The 15,035-nt window shown below is 55.3% G+C and overlaps 1 protein-coding gene across 2 annotated transcripts; it reads left to right on the plus strand.

Annotated features, from left to right (window-relative positions):
• The first annotated feature begins 2,987 nt into the window (after window positions 1–2,987).
• Window positions 2,988–6,500, plus strand: P2RY1 (purinergic receptor P2Y1). Of its 2 annotated transcripts, none has more exons than XM_064385004.1 (2): window positions 2,988–3,193; window positions 3,574–6,500. In XM_064385004.1, the coding sequence occupies exon 2, from the start codon at window positions 3,642–3,644 to the stop codon at window positions 4,731–4,733; it is 1,092 nt and encodes a 363-aa protein (XP_064241074.1). In that variant the 5' UTR covers window positions 2,988–3,193; window positions 3,574–3,641; the 3' UTR covers window positions 4,734–6,500. The 2 variants fall into 2 exon arrangements, with proteins under 2 accessions (XP_064241074.1, XP_064241075.1); XM_064385005.1 differs by having other exon boundaries at window positions 2,988–3,189.
• Window positions 6,501–15,035: the final 8,535 nt, after the last annotated feature.

Consider the following 15,035-nt stretch of genomic DNA (forward strand, 5'->3'; position numbering starts at 1 on the left):
GAATTCAGCTCCAGCTCTACCAGACAGAAACCAAGTCAGCTCGAGGCATATGCTGGAGCGATGGAGGAAAAGGTGCTAATGCAACATGCTTCATGTTGTGCTCCAAAATAAGAACAGCTCGGCGTGGCAAGCAGGAAGGCACTCGTTTGCTGGCTGTGGAAGAAGGCATGGAACAGCGTGGCTGAGAAAAAATCTGCCTCGTTCTTTACTCATGCGTTTGGACCTTTTGCAGCTGAAGCACTGCAGCCAGAATGTGCAAAGTGCTGCAGCCAGGATGTGAGATCTCCACTGGCAGTGCTGCCAGGCTCACAAGGGCCATGCTGAGCTGCAGCCTGCCCGGGAGGGCAGGGATCAGCTGCCTGGGCAGCACAGGCTGCTCGGGTGCAGATTTGCCATCAACCCTGCCGGGGCAGGGAGGCAGCTTGTGCCTGTAATCCATGCCAGCCACCACCACAACTGGGGTCTGCTCAGCAGCCCACCCTTCCCAAGAGCCACTGAAAAATGAGGTGACACTCAGAACAAGGCTACAGGCATGAGTCAGGTATCTTGGAAAATCCTGCCCTGGCAGGGAAGACTAAGTAAATTGTAGTCTCAGACCAGATTATAAATCTGAGCTTGGAGTGTGTAGTAACAGATCAAGAGTACTGCAGGTGAAGAATGGGAAGATGGATCCAGTACAGAGCACTTCTGCCTTCAGGCGTTTGCACTTTTGTGTTCTTTCAGCACACACAGGTACCTCAGGAATGTCCTGCCAGTCCAGCTGTCACCTCTCCATGCAGCCACGGATTCCCCAGGGGCATCTCCCTGGCGTGTCAGTGTTCCCCCTGAGGTCAGCGTGGCCTGAACATGCCTGGGTGAGCGCAGCACACACAGAACATCCTCTGGGCAGAGCACCATCATCCAGACAGAGCAGCATCCTCTGGGCTGAGCACCATCCTCTGGGCAGATCATCCTCTGGGCAGAGCACCATCCTCGGGGGCAGCTCCCCATCCTCGGGGCAGAGCAGCATCCTCCAAACAGACCATCATCCTCTGGGCAGATCACCATCCTCTGAGCAGAGCACCATCACACAGGCAGAGCACCATCCTCTGGGCAGCTCCCCATGCTCGGGGCAGAGCAGCCTCCTGCCGCTCCCTCTCCTGCTGCCCTGCCAGCACAGCAGCTCCCCAGGGCCCTCTCCCCTGCCTGCACCTCAGCCTGGCTCCAGCACCAGCACAAAGCCCAGGAATGCCTCCTTCCTCAGCAGCTGTGTGCTCCCAGAATTGCTGCTCCAGCCTTTTGTCTTTCCAGCTGGATCTGCAGCGCTGCTCAGGTAACGAGGGAAGCAGGCTGGAGCTCATAGTGTGTATTTACTGATGCTATCGGCATGACTCAAAATTTGCTCAAGACGGGGAACTCAAGGAAGCTGCCACGAGTAGCTGCAGTGAGCCGTGGCACTGAGAAGTCACTAATGAAACAGCTCTTACAAAGGGATAGAGAAACTAAAAGGTTTCCCCTCTACTAATAGCATTGGTTTGCATATTTTATTACTTTTTTACACAATAATCCAAGTCCTTCATTAAAATAAATTCTGCTTTGGGTCATACAGCTGATTCTCAGAGGAGCAAGATGGCTTTTCCCTAAGCTGGCGTGGTAGGCTTGATATCATTGCACTGCATTTGCCATGTGTCTGGCTCGTGGGTTGGGTGTTTGCTTTCCTGGGAATATGAAGAGTCAGAATTCGTTTTTCCAGTGCGCTCAAATCCTAGAGGGCACCACAGAACAGCTCTGCAAACCGGGCTGGCTGTACAACATGGATTTCACAGGTGTTACACTTCTTGTGTCCTTTTTTGCTTTCCTTTCTCTTCACATTCATTTTGTATTAAAATTTAAAAGATTCTTAAAATACTGAATAAGCAGTTGTTAGTGGATAAAAACAGAAGGGGGGAAAACCCTAACATACAAGAAGGAGAGATATTGCATTTACAAAACTGAAGCTGTTGCTTTGACATGGTAGCTTAAGTTGCCCCAAGAGTGAAGCCAGGCCAGCGACTCCATCTGCAGCCACTTGCATATTCCCACAGGGGCACAATATGCAGCTGATTTCCCAATTAAGCTTCCCCAGCAAAGAAGTTTTATAATTTAAACAGACTCAAAAGTTTGAGGAATGAATACATATTCATGAAGGACTAATAACACTCTGTCTAGAACACAGCTTTGAGCTGAGAGCAGCTCTGACTGGCTCATGTCTCACCCACCACACTTAGCGAAAATGGGAACGAGGAAGAAATGGCTGAAACCAGCAGATTGTGTTTTGCCAAGACAATAAATAATAACCATATTCTGACTCAAGTGCCAAATGTATAGCGCTTAATTAGAGGTCAGTAGAGCATATTTCTGCTCAGCTGTTCCATTTACAGCAATTAACATGTTCGTGTCACTTAAATTGGGCTGCAGAGCAGATTTCAAAGGGTTGAGTGAAAGCAGAGCCAGGGAAGGGCTGCTCCACCTGTGGCAGCAGCTCGGGAGCAGCACCCTCGGCACCCAGCACCGGCGGGACAGAGAGGTCGCAGCCCTGGCGCAGCACCGCCCTGCCCCACCCCTGTGAGGGGACGCCGTGCCATCGCTGCGGGAGCTGCAGCGACCCTGCCCCATCCCCGAGAGGGCTGAGGGGACCCTGCCCGGGCCGGCGCTGCGGTGGCACCGCCACACACGGCTGGCCGCGCCCGGCTCCGCGCCCCGCGTGGCTCCAGCGCCGCCGCCCCAGCGCGGGTGCGCTCCGAGCGCGGAGCGGCGTGCCCGGGGCAGCGGCGTGCCCGGGGCAGCGGCGTGCCCGGGGCAGCGGCGTGCCCGGGGCAGCGGCGTGCCCGGGGCAGCGGGGCCCCGTCCCCGTCCCCGTCCCCGCGGCGCGGTCCCGGAGCGGCGGGCGCGGCTGCACCGCCCGTGCGGGGGCGGCGCGGGGGGCGGGCGCGCCGGGGCCGAGCCGCGCCTCGTCCCGCCCGGCTCAGTCCGGCGGGGCCGAGCCGTGCCCGCCGAGGGGCCGCGCTCCGCGGCGCTGCCGCCGTCCGGGGCCCGTGCCGCCGGCCCTGCCCGGCCATGGGCGCCGGGGCAGCCGCGGCCGGGACGCCGCCCCCCGCGGGCGGGCGCTGCCGGCGGCGCGGAGCGGCGAGCGCGGGCTGAGACGACGGCGGCGAGGAGGAGGAGGAGGAGGCAGGTGGGGCGGCCGCGGCGCTCCTGCGCTGGGCTGGGGTGCGGCGGGGCCGGGGCGCGGGCCGGGCGGGCAGGGGGAGCCGGCGGGCGGCGGGACGGGGCGGCGGCGCGGGGGCGGCGGCGATCGCCGGGGGGCGCGGGCGGATCGGCCGCTCCCTGCCCCCGCTCGGCCCCGCCGCCCTGTCCCTGTCGCTGCCCCCGCTCGGCCCCGGCCCCGCCGCCCTGTCGCCGTCGCTGTCCCCGCTCCGGCCGGGCCAGCGCGGCTCCCCGGGAGCGGGGCGGGGAGCGGAGCGGGGCCCGGTGCCGCCGCTTGGAGACCTCCGAGGAAAAGCAGGGCAGGGCTCACCTTCCAGCTAGGTTTGCTTTGCTCTCTTGTGTTCCTAGATGCGTTTCTGTGCCTGTAGAGCCTTCGTTGCTTCGCCTCAGCCCTATGTGACTCTGGGGGAAGGATCATGACCGAAGTCCTTCTCTCTGCTGCTCTGAACGGAACTGAGCCCAACCTGTTATCCAGCAGCGGCTGGTCTGCGGGAAACGTCACCACCAAGTGCTCCCTGACCAAAACCGGCTTCCAGTTCTATTACCTGCCCACCGTCTACATTCTGGTCTTCATCACTGGGTTTTTGGGCAACAGTGTGGCTATCTGGATGTTTGTCTTCCACATGAGGCCTTGGAGCGGCATCTCGGTTTACATGTTCAACTTGGCACTAGCCGATTTCCTGTATGTCCTGACTCTGCCCGCCCTCATCTTTTACTACTTCAACAAAACAGACTGGATCTTCGGAGATATCATGTGCAAGCTGCAGAGGTTCATCTTCCACGTGAACCTGTACGGCAGCATCCTGTTCCTGACCTGCATCAGCGTGCACAGGTACACGGGGGTGGTGCACCCCCTGAAGTCGCTGGGGAGGCTGAAGAAGAAGAACGCTGTGTACATCAGCAGCCTGGTCTGGGTCCTCGTGGTGGCCGCGATTTCTCCAATACTCTTCTACTCGGGAACAGGGATAAGGAAGAATAAAACCACGACGTGCTACGACACGACGGCCGACGATTACCTGAGAAGTTACTTCGTTTATAGCATGTGCACCACCGTGCTGATGTTCTGCATCCCCTTCATCGTGATTCTTGGTTGCTATGGGCTCATCGTGAAAGCTTTGATTTACAAGGATTTGGACAATTCTCCTCTCAGGAGAAAATCCATTTACCTGGTCATTATTGTGTTGACGGTCTTTGCAGTGTCTTACCTTCCCTTCCACGTGATGAAGACCTTAAATCTAAGGGCCAGGGTGGATTTTCAAACCCCAGATATGTGTGCCTTCAACGATAAGGTTTATGCCACTTACCAAGTGACGAGGGGCCTGGCCAGCCTCAACAGCTGCGTTGACCCCATCCTTTACTTCCTGGCGGGTGACACCTTCCGAAGGAAGCTTTCCAGGGCCACCAGGAAATCATCCAGAAGGAGCGAACACAATGTGCAGTCCAAAAGCGAGGACATGACTCTCAATATTTTATCAGAGTATAAACAGAACGGAGATACCAGTTTGTGAACAAATGCAGGAGATTTGGGAACGGTTCGGAGAAAATCCTCCGCTTTGAGGCAGTAGGAGACTGTAGGGCTTACAAGTGTGTGAGGAAAATCTACCAGTCTCGAATTCTGTTTTAGATAAAGCCTCATTTTCTGGTCTTAGGAAAAGCTTAACAAAGTCAGTGGAAGAATTCTAATGGAAAATAATGTGTCAAAATTCAGCTTTCCTCCAGTAGTTTCATTTATTTCTGACTTCTGTCAGATAAAGTAAAATGAAGTCAATCCCCTAAAGGAGGAGAGCAATCCAAGTGCATCTGGTTTAATGACTTAGTCTCCCACGTTTGAAAATGTTCTCAGTCAGCCTGTCTTTAAAAATAGGAAATAAAAATAAGAGCAGTATCTTGTCTTCTGAGGCTCAGTCACAGACCAGGCTTTCTGCTCACTCGCTGTTGTACGCAAGGATTTAAATCAAAGCCATGATGCAGTTGCCATTTTCAGTTTTAGTATTTTTTTCATCTACTTCTAGTGCTGATAATTACTTGATAGTTTGGTGGCATTTATGGTTCAGTCCTCTTTCAGTGCCGGTGTTTTACTCAAGGTAGGCTTTACTGGTGTGTGCATGGTCGTGCTTTGGGATTGCGATGGTTGTTCGTGGCAGAGCTGGCCCCGCTGGCAGCCAGGGCTCCCCGGGGCACGGCGCCGTCCCCGGGCGCTGCCGGGCGCGCGGGCGCTGCCGGGCGCGGGGCACGGCTCCGGTGCCCGGGGCAGGGGCACGGTGCCAGCCGCAGGGACGGGCCCGGGGCGGCCTGGTGAGCTGCGCGGGCCGGGGGCCGCCGGCACCGAGATGGCACCGCGCTGGCACCGCAGCTGGCACTGCAGCTGGCACTGCGCTGGCACCGCAGCTGGCACCGCAGCCGGCACCGCAGCCACGCGGAACCAGGATGGGCGTGCTGGGAGCAGCCGGGCCTCGAGGCCGGCAGGGAACACGCGCTCCACGGACCTGCCTTGAAACGCTCTGCTCCTGCAGGCTTTTCACACAGCACAGGTCGTGTGCCAGGAGCGGTGGCTGTTAAAGTGGGTGATATAAATGGATTTTATATATATATAGTATATACATAACAGTAATTGGGGGGAATTAATTTTTTTGTACTTTGACAAATGAATTAATGTATTAACAAGATGTTGCAATTTACTACAGGCTAAATCTGGCCCTTTACTATAGATCTTCTCCAAATGTGGGATAGTTCATCCAAAATTAGCCAAACTGCAACATTGTGTAACACAAGAGCTAGTGCTCAGGCACAGATGAAATTCTACATGGGCAGTGTCACTCGTTTCTCATATTTTTAATAAATGTATTTGAAAATATTTTGTGCTAAAAGTGGTATAAAAGCATGCTCTGAATAATGAATTTAGTGTACAAAATTAAGTTTGATGTAATCCTAAGGGTGATTTTTAACAGATCTTTGTTCCTCTGGTCTGCATCATAAGAGTAAAATATTTATATTTTACTTACCAATTCCAGTGATTGGTTACAAATGAGAGTAGCTCTAGTTATTTTTTGACAACATTGTTAAGCAGCTTCTGTTCATATGTACGGCTTCCTCTGCAGAGTCCCTATTTATTGAACTTATTTATTAGAATGCTAAATGTAAAGTTTGTAAAGCGTGGTTCTCTGTGGTCATATCCAGAATTGGGCATTAATGGAAAATTGAAGAGCATGTTTCAATCACTGTAATACTGTGTCTTCTAACAGAACACCTTTATAATAAACTCAATTCCACCCTGACTATTCACTGCTGATATGTAACCTAGTGATAAATTAAACTACTGATTTATAGCCTAGAGGTAAATGAAACTCCAGCTTAGGAAGCCTCTTAAAGCAATGTGGAGAGCTCATTTAGCCCTATGAAAAATGTGGAGGTAGTGCAGAAATCTCAAGCAAGGGTCAATTGCTAATTAATCCTGACTGACAAAGCCCGTGGAACAGCACAGACTATTTATATACCACAGAAAGAGCCTGATTCACAATAAATGACTTCTCCTATTATGTGATTATTTGAGGCTTCATTCAGCTGAGGCACGTCTTGTTTGGAATGGCAGATGAATTACACGGAGAGGGAGCATAAAAATAGGATATTCTTTGAATCTGTTGCTCTGTGGTGAAAATCCTGCTCTTTCCCGAACATTTCGCGGCCAGTTTCTCTCGCTCAGTTAGGGAATGCGATGTTCCACGGGCTCACGCCTGGCCGGAGGTGCCGGCCAGCCCCAGCAGAGCGCGGGGCACGGGGGGACAGCGGGACAGCGCCGGGCACGGGGGGACAGCGGGACAGCGCCGTGCCCAGCCGGGCCCGCGGTGCTCCTGACCCCGCACGGCTGCGGGCACGGCGGCTGCGGGCACGGCATCCCGCGGAGAGCCGGGCAGGCTGCGGCGGCCGCGGTGCGCCCGGTCCCTGTCACTGCCGGGCAGCCGTGCCACCAGCCGGCCGTGCCACCGGGCAGCCGTGCCACCGGGCAGCCGTGCCACCGGGCAGCCGTGCCACCAGCCGGCCGTGCCACCGGGCAGCCGTGCCGCCCGCTGAGCGGGACACGAACCGCGGCTGAGCGGCACCGCGGCTCCGAGCCGGCCGAGCGACACCTCCCTCCAGCCCCGGTGACACCCCGTGCCGGCAGAGGTGACACTGCGCTCCAGCCCCGGTGACACCCCGTGCCGGCAGAGGTGACACTGCACTCCAGCCCCGGTGACACCCCGTGCCGGCAGAGGTGACACTGCGCTCCAGGCCCGGTGACACCCCGTGCCGGCAGAGGTGACACTGCGCTCCAGCCCCGGTGACACCCCGTGCCGGCAGAGGTGACACTCCCAGCTGCCACAGCCAGCGCCGTGTCGCCTCCACAGAGCCCCTGCAGGGTTTGCCAGCCGGGCTGCGTTTGGCACGGGGCGCTTGGAAGCATTGCAAAGCCCCAGCAGGCTCCTGTGGGCTCCCACAGCTCCTCACCTGGAGCACCCAGAGCCGTGCGTTGGGTGTCCCACCTGAGAGAGCCCAGTCCCCAGCAGAGCCAGAGCTGCCAGAGCTGTCCCTGATCCTTTCTGTGGTGTATTTATGCAAGGCGATCAGCCCACCAGGGGCCCAGGTGATCCCCCTGATTATCCATCAGCCTCAGGGGTGGGTGTGTTGACGAGGCCTTTCCCTGGGACACTCACCTGGAGTTTCTTATCCATTCAATATGTGAGGAGAATGCAACTGCAGCTCGGGCCTTTGGGCTGGTAATTAATAATCAGTGACAGCTATGGGCTGTGATTGCTAGGGACAAGATCCAGCTCATTATCTCTCTACTGTGACCACATAGAATTCCACCTTCCCTCACGCTGTGCAATCTTTGACTAGCAAATGAGATTAAACCTGCTCTGATTCTGTGGTCATGCTTGTAACCTGTTTTCCCCCTGGGTATGTTTGGGAATCCTCTAACTACAAATCATTCTCTGAAGACACCACAAAGTTTGAGGTAAACAGTTATTTAGAGCTTAACATTGGCCAGCCCCATGTCAACACCAATGCTCATTCATGAGCTGTATTTGCTTCCTGCAGCTCGTGGGTCAATGCTTTTTCCTATTTATGCCCAGTAACTGTTACATTTCTTTAACACAACCTGAAGTCAGCATGAAACCCACCTGTGAACTGCTGTCAGTTTGTACATTTGCATACATGGACGTTTTATTTTCCAGTTCATATAACAGGAACTGATGAGCTCCTGGGCAGGGCAGGAGCAGCACCTGGCCCTGCTGTGGCAGCAGGGTGGCCTGGCTGTGCTGGGGAGCCCTGTGCCAGGGCTGGGGAGCTGCAGGGCTGCTCTGGGGGCTGCCAGCCTGTGCCAGGGGAGCTGCAGGGCTGCTCTGGGGCTGCCAGCCCCGTGCCAGGGCTGGGAGCATCCTCTGCTCTGCGCCCCAGGGACATGCTGGCGTTGGGCTCCACAGTGAGGCCCCACAGCCAAACCCTGGCACTGGGCTCTGTGAGCCCCAGGAGGGGCACAGGAACCTTCCCTGGCCTTGCTCTCCTCCTCTTCTGGGTGAGGAAGCACATGGGGCACTCCTGGGGGTGTCTGGAGCCCGGCTGCACGGGCACAGCAATTTCAAGTACTCTGAAGGCACAGGACTTGTTGCTTGGCATGTGGCTGTGAATTACTGTGTGTTCCAAGGGCAGATGTGAAAATGCTTATTTTTCTGGTGTGCTGTGATTTTAGTATTGTTAAGTTCAATTTTTTTTTAAACACTACTGAAACCTGACTGCAGCATCTGCAAGGACAGTGCTACCTTTTATTTACACTCAGGTTATGTAGCTGCTTTAATTAAAGAGTAAAAAATCCTCTTATTTGTCCATAATTTTAATGAACAAAAATATATTTGGGTTTGAAGTTGCAACTATTTTTAGTGGCAGCAAAAGTGTGGCCCCGGCGTTTCTGGCGCTGCACCACCGCACCGAGCAACTCGTGTTGGAGCCGCCCCAGGAGCATTATGAAACACTCCTTCTGCCTTTTGTGTTGTTAATTCATGCTTCCAGGAGGTTCTTCCGGCAGTGGTATGTCTTTAAAAATAGGTAATAAAAGGCTTGCACAATATATGCGATTTAAAACCTTGAGAGGAAGCAGGCAGACCAAATGAGAATCAAAATAAGTGAATAAATGAGTGATGCTTAGCCTTCAGAGACAAAGGAGGCATGTGGAGATGTGGTGGCAGAGCAAGGGGAATGGCTTTAGGCTGAGGAAGGTACACAGAGATCAGGTATTAGAAGAAAGCTGCTCCCTGGCAGGGTGGGCAGGGTGGCCAGAGCAGCCCCTGGATCCCTGGCAGTGCCCAAGGCCAGGCTGGACACTGGGGCTGGAGCACCTGGGGCAGTGGGAGCTGTCCCTGCCAGGGCAGGGTGGCACTGGGTGGGCTTTGAGCGCTGTTCCAACCCAAGCCATTCGTGCTCTGTGGTGTTTGGGGTCAGCGTGCTAGCAGGTGGCACGAACAAGGGTCACACCTGTGCAGTCCCAGAGGCAGCAGGCTGACTTGCTGCCCCATTCCCACCCACTCCAAGCCCTCTCCCTTTCCCAGAATTGAGCCAGAGATGAATCTGCTCCCAGCCCCCCAGAAACTGCCTTTTCCCCTCTGGCAATGGCTGTGTCTCAGTTTCCTTGCAGGATGTCGAGGGACTGTTCCTTCCCAAGCAGCTGAACATGTCCAGCCCCACTCAAAGGAGGAACCCCTCTGTTAGCCGTGCCCTCCCTGCATGTGGGCATTTCAGGTTTTGTGTTGGGCTGCATTTCCATGCCATTGGCTCGTCTGGCTGCCTGCAGCTGCCCCAGCTTCACACCACGAGCAGTTTCCCTCTGCTCCCTCCTCATCACGTGGGATGGCTGTGGGTACGTGTGGCTACTTCACTGATTTCAGCTGATTTATTTTAAGATTTATTTACCTTTCTCTTAATTTTCTTCCTCTTCATTTATCTTTGCCCTTCATGAAAAAGGTTCAGTTACCCATTAAAATTATTCCATTAAAATTATATTTTCTTACCGGTAAATGCATTCTGTCTTCAACAAATCATGCTGTTCCATGCCTTTCCCAAATTTCCATTCCAAAACCGGCTGAGGCCCGGAGACCTGGTGTTCCCCAGCACATACACCTTTAAATGCCCCACGTCAGGCAGGGGCAGGCCCTGCTCGGGCTGGTTGTGTTTGACACGAGCACACTCAGGCAGTGTGTGAACACCAGATTTAATACCTCAGCTGACTGTGCATTTATCTCCAGTTCCACCAAGTCACGGAATAATTTATGTTGGAAAAGGCCTCCGAGACCACCAAGTCCAATTCCAAGGGCTTCCTTGCCCCTGGCCCAAGCGGGCAGAGGCAGTTTGTGACCCGGCAGAGGTGAGGCACACAGACCAGGGGAAATTTGTTTCTAAGCCTTAATTTACAGTGCTTGGAAAGCAAAGACCAGCCCGTGGCAAGAGGCAGTGGGGGGAAGAGGTAAATAATTAAATAAATGGGGTTTCCAGGCCGTGCAGCTCAGGTTTCTGCTGGCAGCACCGGGCCCTGGCTCTGCCGGGAGCTGCTGGGAGCCGAGCCTGGGCAGGGCTGGGGGGACAGGGCCCCGAGACTGCTGGGGACACGTCCTGAGGGCCACCCGGACCTGGGGGTCACCCTGACCTGGGGGGTCACCCAAACCATCACGGGTTACCCAAACCATCAGGGGTTACCCTAACCTGAGGGGTTACTCAGACCTGAGGGGCCACCCTGACCTGAGAGGGTTACCCAAACCATCCCAGGGCTGTGAGCTGTGTCTGTGGCACCCACAGGAACACCCGGGGCTGTGAGCTGTGTCTGTGGCACCCACAGGAGCACCTGGCACTGCTGGCTCCGTGGCAGCTGGCTGTGGGTGTCACCAGCACCAGCAGTGCCTGTGTGAGGCACCGAGAGGACAGTGCTGGCTGTGTTGATGTCCCCTGGGGCACACACCCCACACAGTGCTCCCTGGGGAATGGGGCTGCCCCTCTGGGAGTGCCCCACAGCCTGCCACAGCCACCAGCACCGTGTCCTGCAGCCCCAGGGCGAGCTGGATACCCCAAAGCAGAGCCAGGCAGAGAGTCCCACCAGGAAACCCCTTCCCAGGGTCCCGAGGGATGCTGCCTGCCCGTGGGAGCACCCTTGCATCCCGGAGTGATCATCAGATCTGCTCATTTAAAGTGCTGGAAACACCATTTGCCCTTCCTGGCATTGCCCCACAGCCAAGGAACAGCAGAGCTGTTTATGTTAATAATTCATAGGAGACTTCTGCCTTTGCTTTATGGCTCTTCCACGCAGCAGCAGCAGGATCTGCCCACACCCTCCTCCCTGAGCTGGGGCAGTGGCCTGGGACACACTGGAACCCATCAAACCCTGCTGCAGGCTGAGAGCCCCACTCTGGCTGCATTCTTAACCAAAACCAGCTGCTAGCTTCTGTGAAGAGGGAGATATAACCCCGGCACAGGTTCTCGGGAGCTGTGGCTGCCCCTCCTGGAAGTGCCCCAGCCAGGCTGGCTCCTGGTGGCTGGCAGGCTGTGCCCCGTGCTGTGCTGGCATTCAGAGATTTCCCTGTGGCAGCCAGGCTGCTTGGTCACAAATGCACTTCCTTCCACTGTGCATAATGGCCTTTTGTGGGGAACTGATTTTTGTCCAAGGCAGGGACTGAGGAGTGACCCAGCCTGGAGCCAGGGCTGGGACAGCGTCAGGGGCTGGGGCCAGCCAGAGGAGCTGTGAGAGGCACCCAGCCCGGGTGTCACCCACACAGACCCCAGGCACTGGCACAGGAGGGGAAGGGATGCTCCTGCACGCAGCCAAGCATCCCAAATGCACGTGCCAGAGGCTTGGGACACAGCCCTGGGACCAACACATGAGGATTTGCTCACTTAGTCTCTCTGGGACCCAGCTGGGAGAAGCTCTTGGGGGTTATAACACAGTTTTTATACCAAATATTATGTTATTGCTAATTTCAGAATTAAAGAGTACTTTTAAGACTCCACAGAAGTTAAATTGCTAGCAGACTATTGAGTTCTAGTATCCTCAGTAACAACACCAGAGTGATTCTGTCATATATTGAAGATAATAAAGCTTTGCAATGCAGGGGGCAGATTATTTATTTGTTTGGTATTACGGGCCCATGGCTATCCCCTGGGCTCTGCACAGGGCCCCAGGGCCCAGATGGGTGCAGCAGGGTGGGTTTCTCCTCTCCCTGCTCCCCTCAGTGCAGCCGGGCCAGCCCAAGGGGACAGATGGCCCTGCAGGGTTGCAGCAGCTCCCAGGGCAGGGACAGCAGCCAGGCCAGAGGGAAGCAGCTCCCGGGTGCAGCCCCAGCTCCCTTGGCACTGCAGCTCTCCTCCTCCTCAGCAATGTGTCAGGACACGTTTGGCACACATCAAAAGTTGTTGTTTAACATTCTTGTGTATTTGTGAGCGGTGGCAGTGATGCTTCCTGTAAAACAGAGCTGCGAGCGTGGCAAAGCTGTTTGATGTTACAGCCTTATTTAAACAGCATTTAGATAGTAAAAGCAGTCATTCCCCTCATCCCCACATACCAGCTACCCATTAAAATTCCTTCTCATGCTCCTGCACAAAGACTAATTTTGGCAGAAGGCTGACTTGCCCTAGATTTTTAAAAGACTACTTGTTTTAAAACAAAGTCCTTTGGGGAAGGGAGGGAGCTGAGAGATTTGCTTCCTCCCCCTGCCCTCCCAGTCTCATCACCTTGACCATCCCCCATCCCATCAGCCCCACTCGGTGTCACCTCCTGGCCCCGGAGGGTGCAGTACCCTTCTCCTCTTCCTCCTCCTCCTCATCCTCCTCTCCCATGGAGGGGCTCCTGGCCCCTCAGAGGGTGATGGAGGGGAGCTTTGAGCTTTGAGCACGGAGCAGGAGGAGCCAAGGGAAGATTGAAAATCTGTCATTCACCTTGACATTGACACACTAAAAATAAAGTTAAACACTTTTAAAAACAAATTATGCCAATATTCAGATATTACTTGAGGGACTCAGAATAAAACTCTGGGTTTTTAAGCCTTTTCTCGCTACCATCAGAACAGCTTTTCACCAAGATATTCCTTTGTTCCTGGGTTGTTTCCTCTCCTTCAGACTCGGGGCAAAGTGTCACTCGATTGAGAACGGCAAAAAGTCAGGAGAAACCTGACCCAGAGGTGTCCTGCATCACACAGAGAGCAGGTCCAGAGAGACCCACAGAGGCAAACCCACAGCCAAGCCCTCGCGGGGAGCAGATGGAGGAGCTGACTTGTCTCTTTGGCTGTAATTCAACGAAAATGTTTTCTACCCTTCCCTTGCTGCATGGGGATAAATCTGCAAAGGAAAACATTTCTGGGTGCTGCGTGCTGGCAGGGCTGGTGCCACAGCAGCGGGATCCAGCAGTGCCAGAGCCCCGGGCACGTTCCTTGTGAGGGCTCTGCCACTGCTGGGCTGCGGGCACCAGCAGCTGCTGCAGCCAGGAGAGGTCAGACACCAGCGAGCGCCGTTCCCCAGCAAAGGGTGCACAAGAGCTGCCCTTACTGCGTGCACATGAGGAGGCAGAGCTGACATTTCGGCTGGATTTAGCAGCTCTCTGTAGTGTGCCAGCCATGGTGACACCAAGGAATGGCTCCACGGAGGGATGCTGCCTTTAGAGCCCCGTGGGGCTCCTGGGTGCCCTGCCCACAGCGGGGCTGGAGCCGGGCAGTGACAGCATCCTCACCTCGGCTGCCAGCTGCAATTCAGCCCTGGGCCAGACCGGGCTCAGCCGGGGACAAGGGACAGGAATCGGGCTGGGGATGAGGCTGGGGAAGGGCTGGGGCTGGGGCAGGGCTGGGGCTGGGGCTGTGCCCTCGCCACCCACGGCTGCTCCAGCCACAGAGGCTCCAGCGCGGCCCCGAGCCCTCGCCACCGGCTCTGGCCACCGGCCCTGCTCATTAAAGCTCCCCTGTAAGTGATCCTGGAAGGGATGACTCAGCCCTAAGTATAGCTACCTGCACCCGAAATAGAGGCAGGCCCTGCAGCAGCTCGGGACTCGCTGCAGGTCAGCCAGGAGCCTCCTGAACCGCTGTGAGCTGGAGGTGTGACACCGCGTGGCACCACGGGTGGCCCTGGCTGGTCACCTGCCTTTGCCCTCCGTCCAGGACGGGGTTCCTAAGTAAACCCTCTGCCATGAATCCCCTCTACTGAATGTACAGAAGAACAACTTTCAGTGGTTCCTTTTCTTGATCAATTCACACTGGCCAGAGCTCATGAACAGGATCAATTTACACCACATCTAAAAATACACCATCAGCTACACGCAGATGGATCTAAGGGGAGTGTGTGTAACTATGTGCACATGCCCCTAAACTCTAAGACACACTTGTAACTTACACAAATTCCTGATACTTTCCAGTAAAAGATGGCAGGCAGAGAACACAATGCCCTGGCAGTGCACAAACGGGACCTTTGTCCATGCCATGAGGACCCTGTGCCCACAAAACCAGGAGCAGATCCAGAAGCATCAGTGATTTCACACTGGTGGGAAAGCTCCAGAAGGAAAGAGGAGCCAGAGCCGCTCTACCCCGTTGTCCTTGTCAGCATCCAACACCCATAGCTGAGGGGGGGCATCCTGGGCTGTGCTTTGCCCCTTTGGCCGAATTGTTTAAAATAGCAAACAGAAGAATTTGCCGCTCAGACGAAGATAAACTGCAGTTCACTCATGACAGGATGTGCACAGCAAACCTCAGGAGCACTCTGCACGCTGTGACATGCAGCCCCAGCCCCAGCCCTGCCTGCTGCAGCACACAGCCAGGCTG

This window comes from Passer domesticus, chromosome 11 (assembly GCF_036417665.1).
Source record: "Passer domesticus isolate bPasDom1 chromosome 11, bPasDom1.hap1, whole genome shotgun sequence".
NCBI classification, from domain to species: domain Eukaryota; kingdom Metazoa; phylum Chordata; class Aves; order Passeriformes; family Passeridae; genus Passer; species Passer domesticus.

What these genes read in the sequence shown, in the direction of transcription:
- P2RY1 (XM_064385004.1), top strand. Translation starts at nt 3,642, where the DNA reads ATGACCGAAGTCCTTCTCTCTGCTGCTCTGAACGGAACTGAGCCCAAC.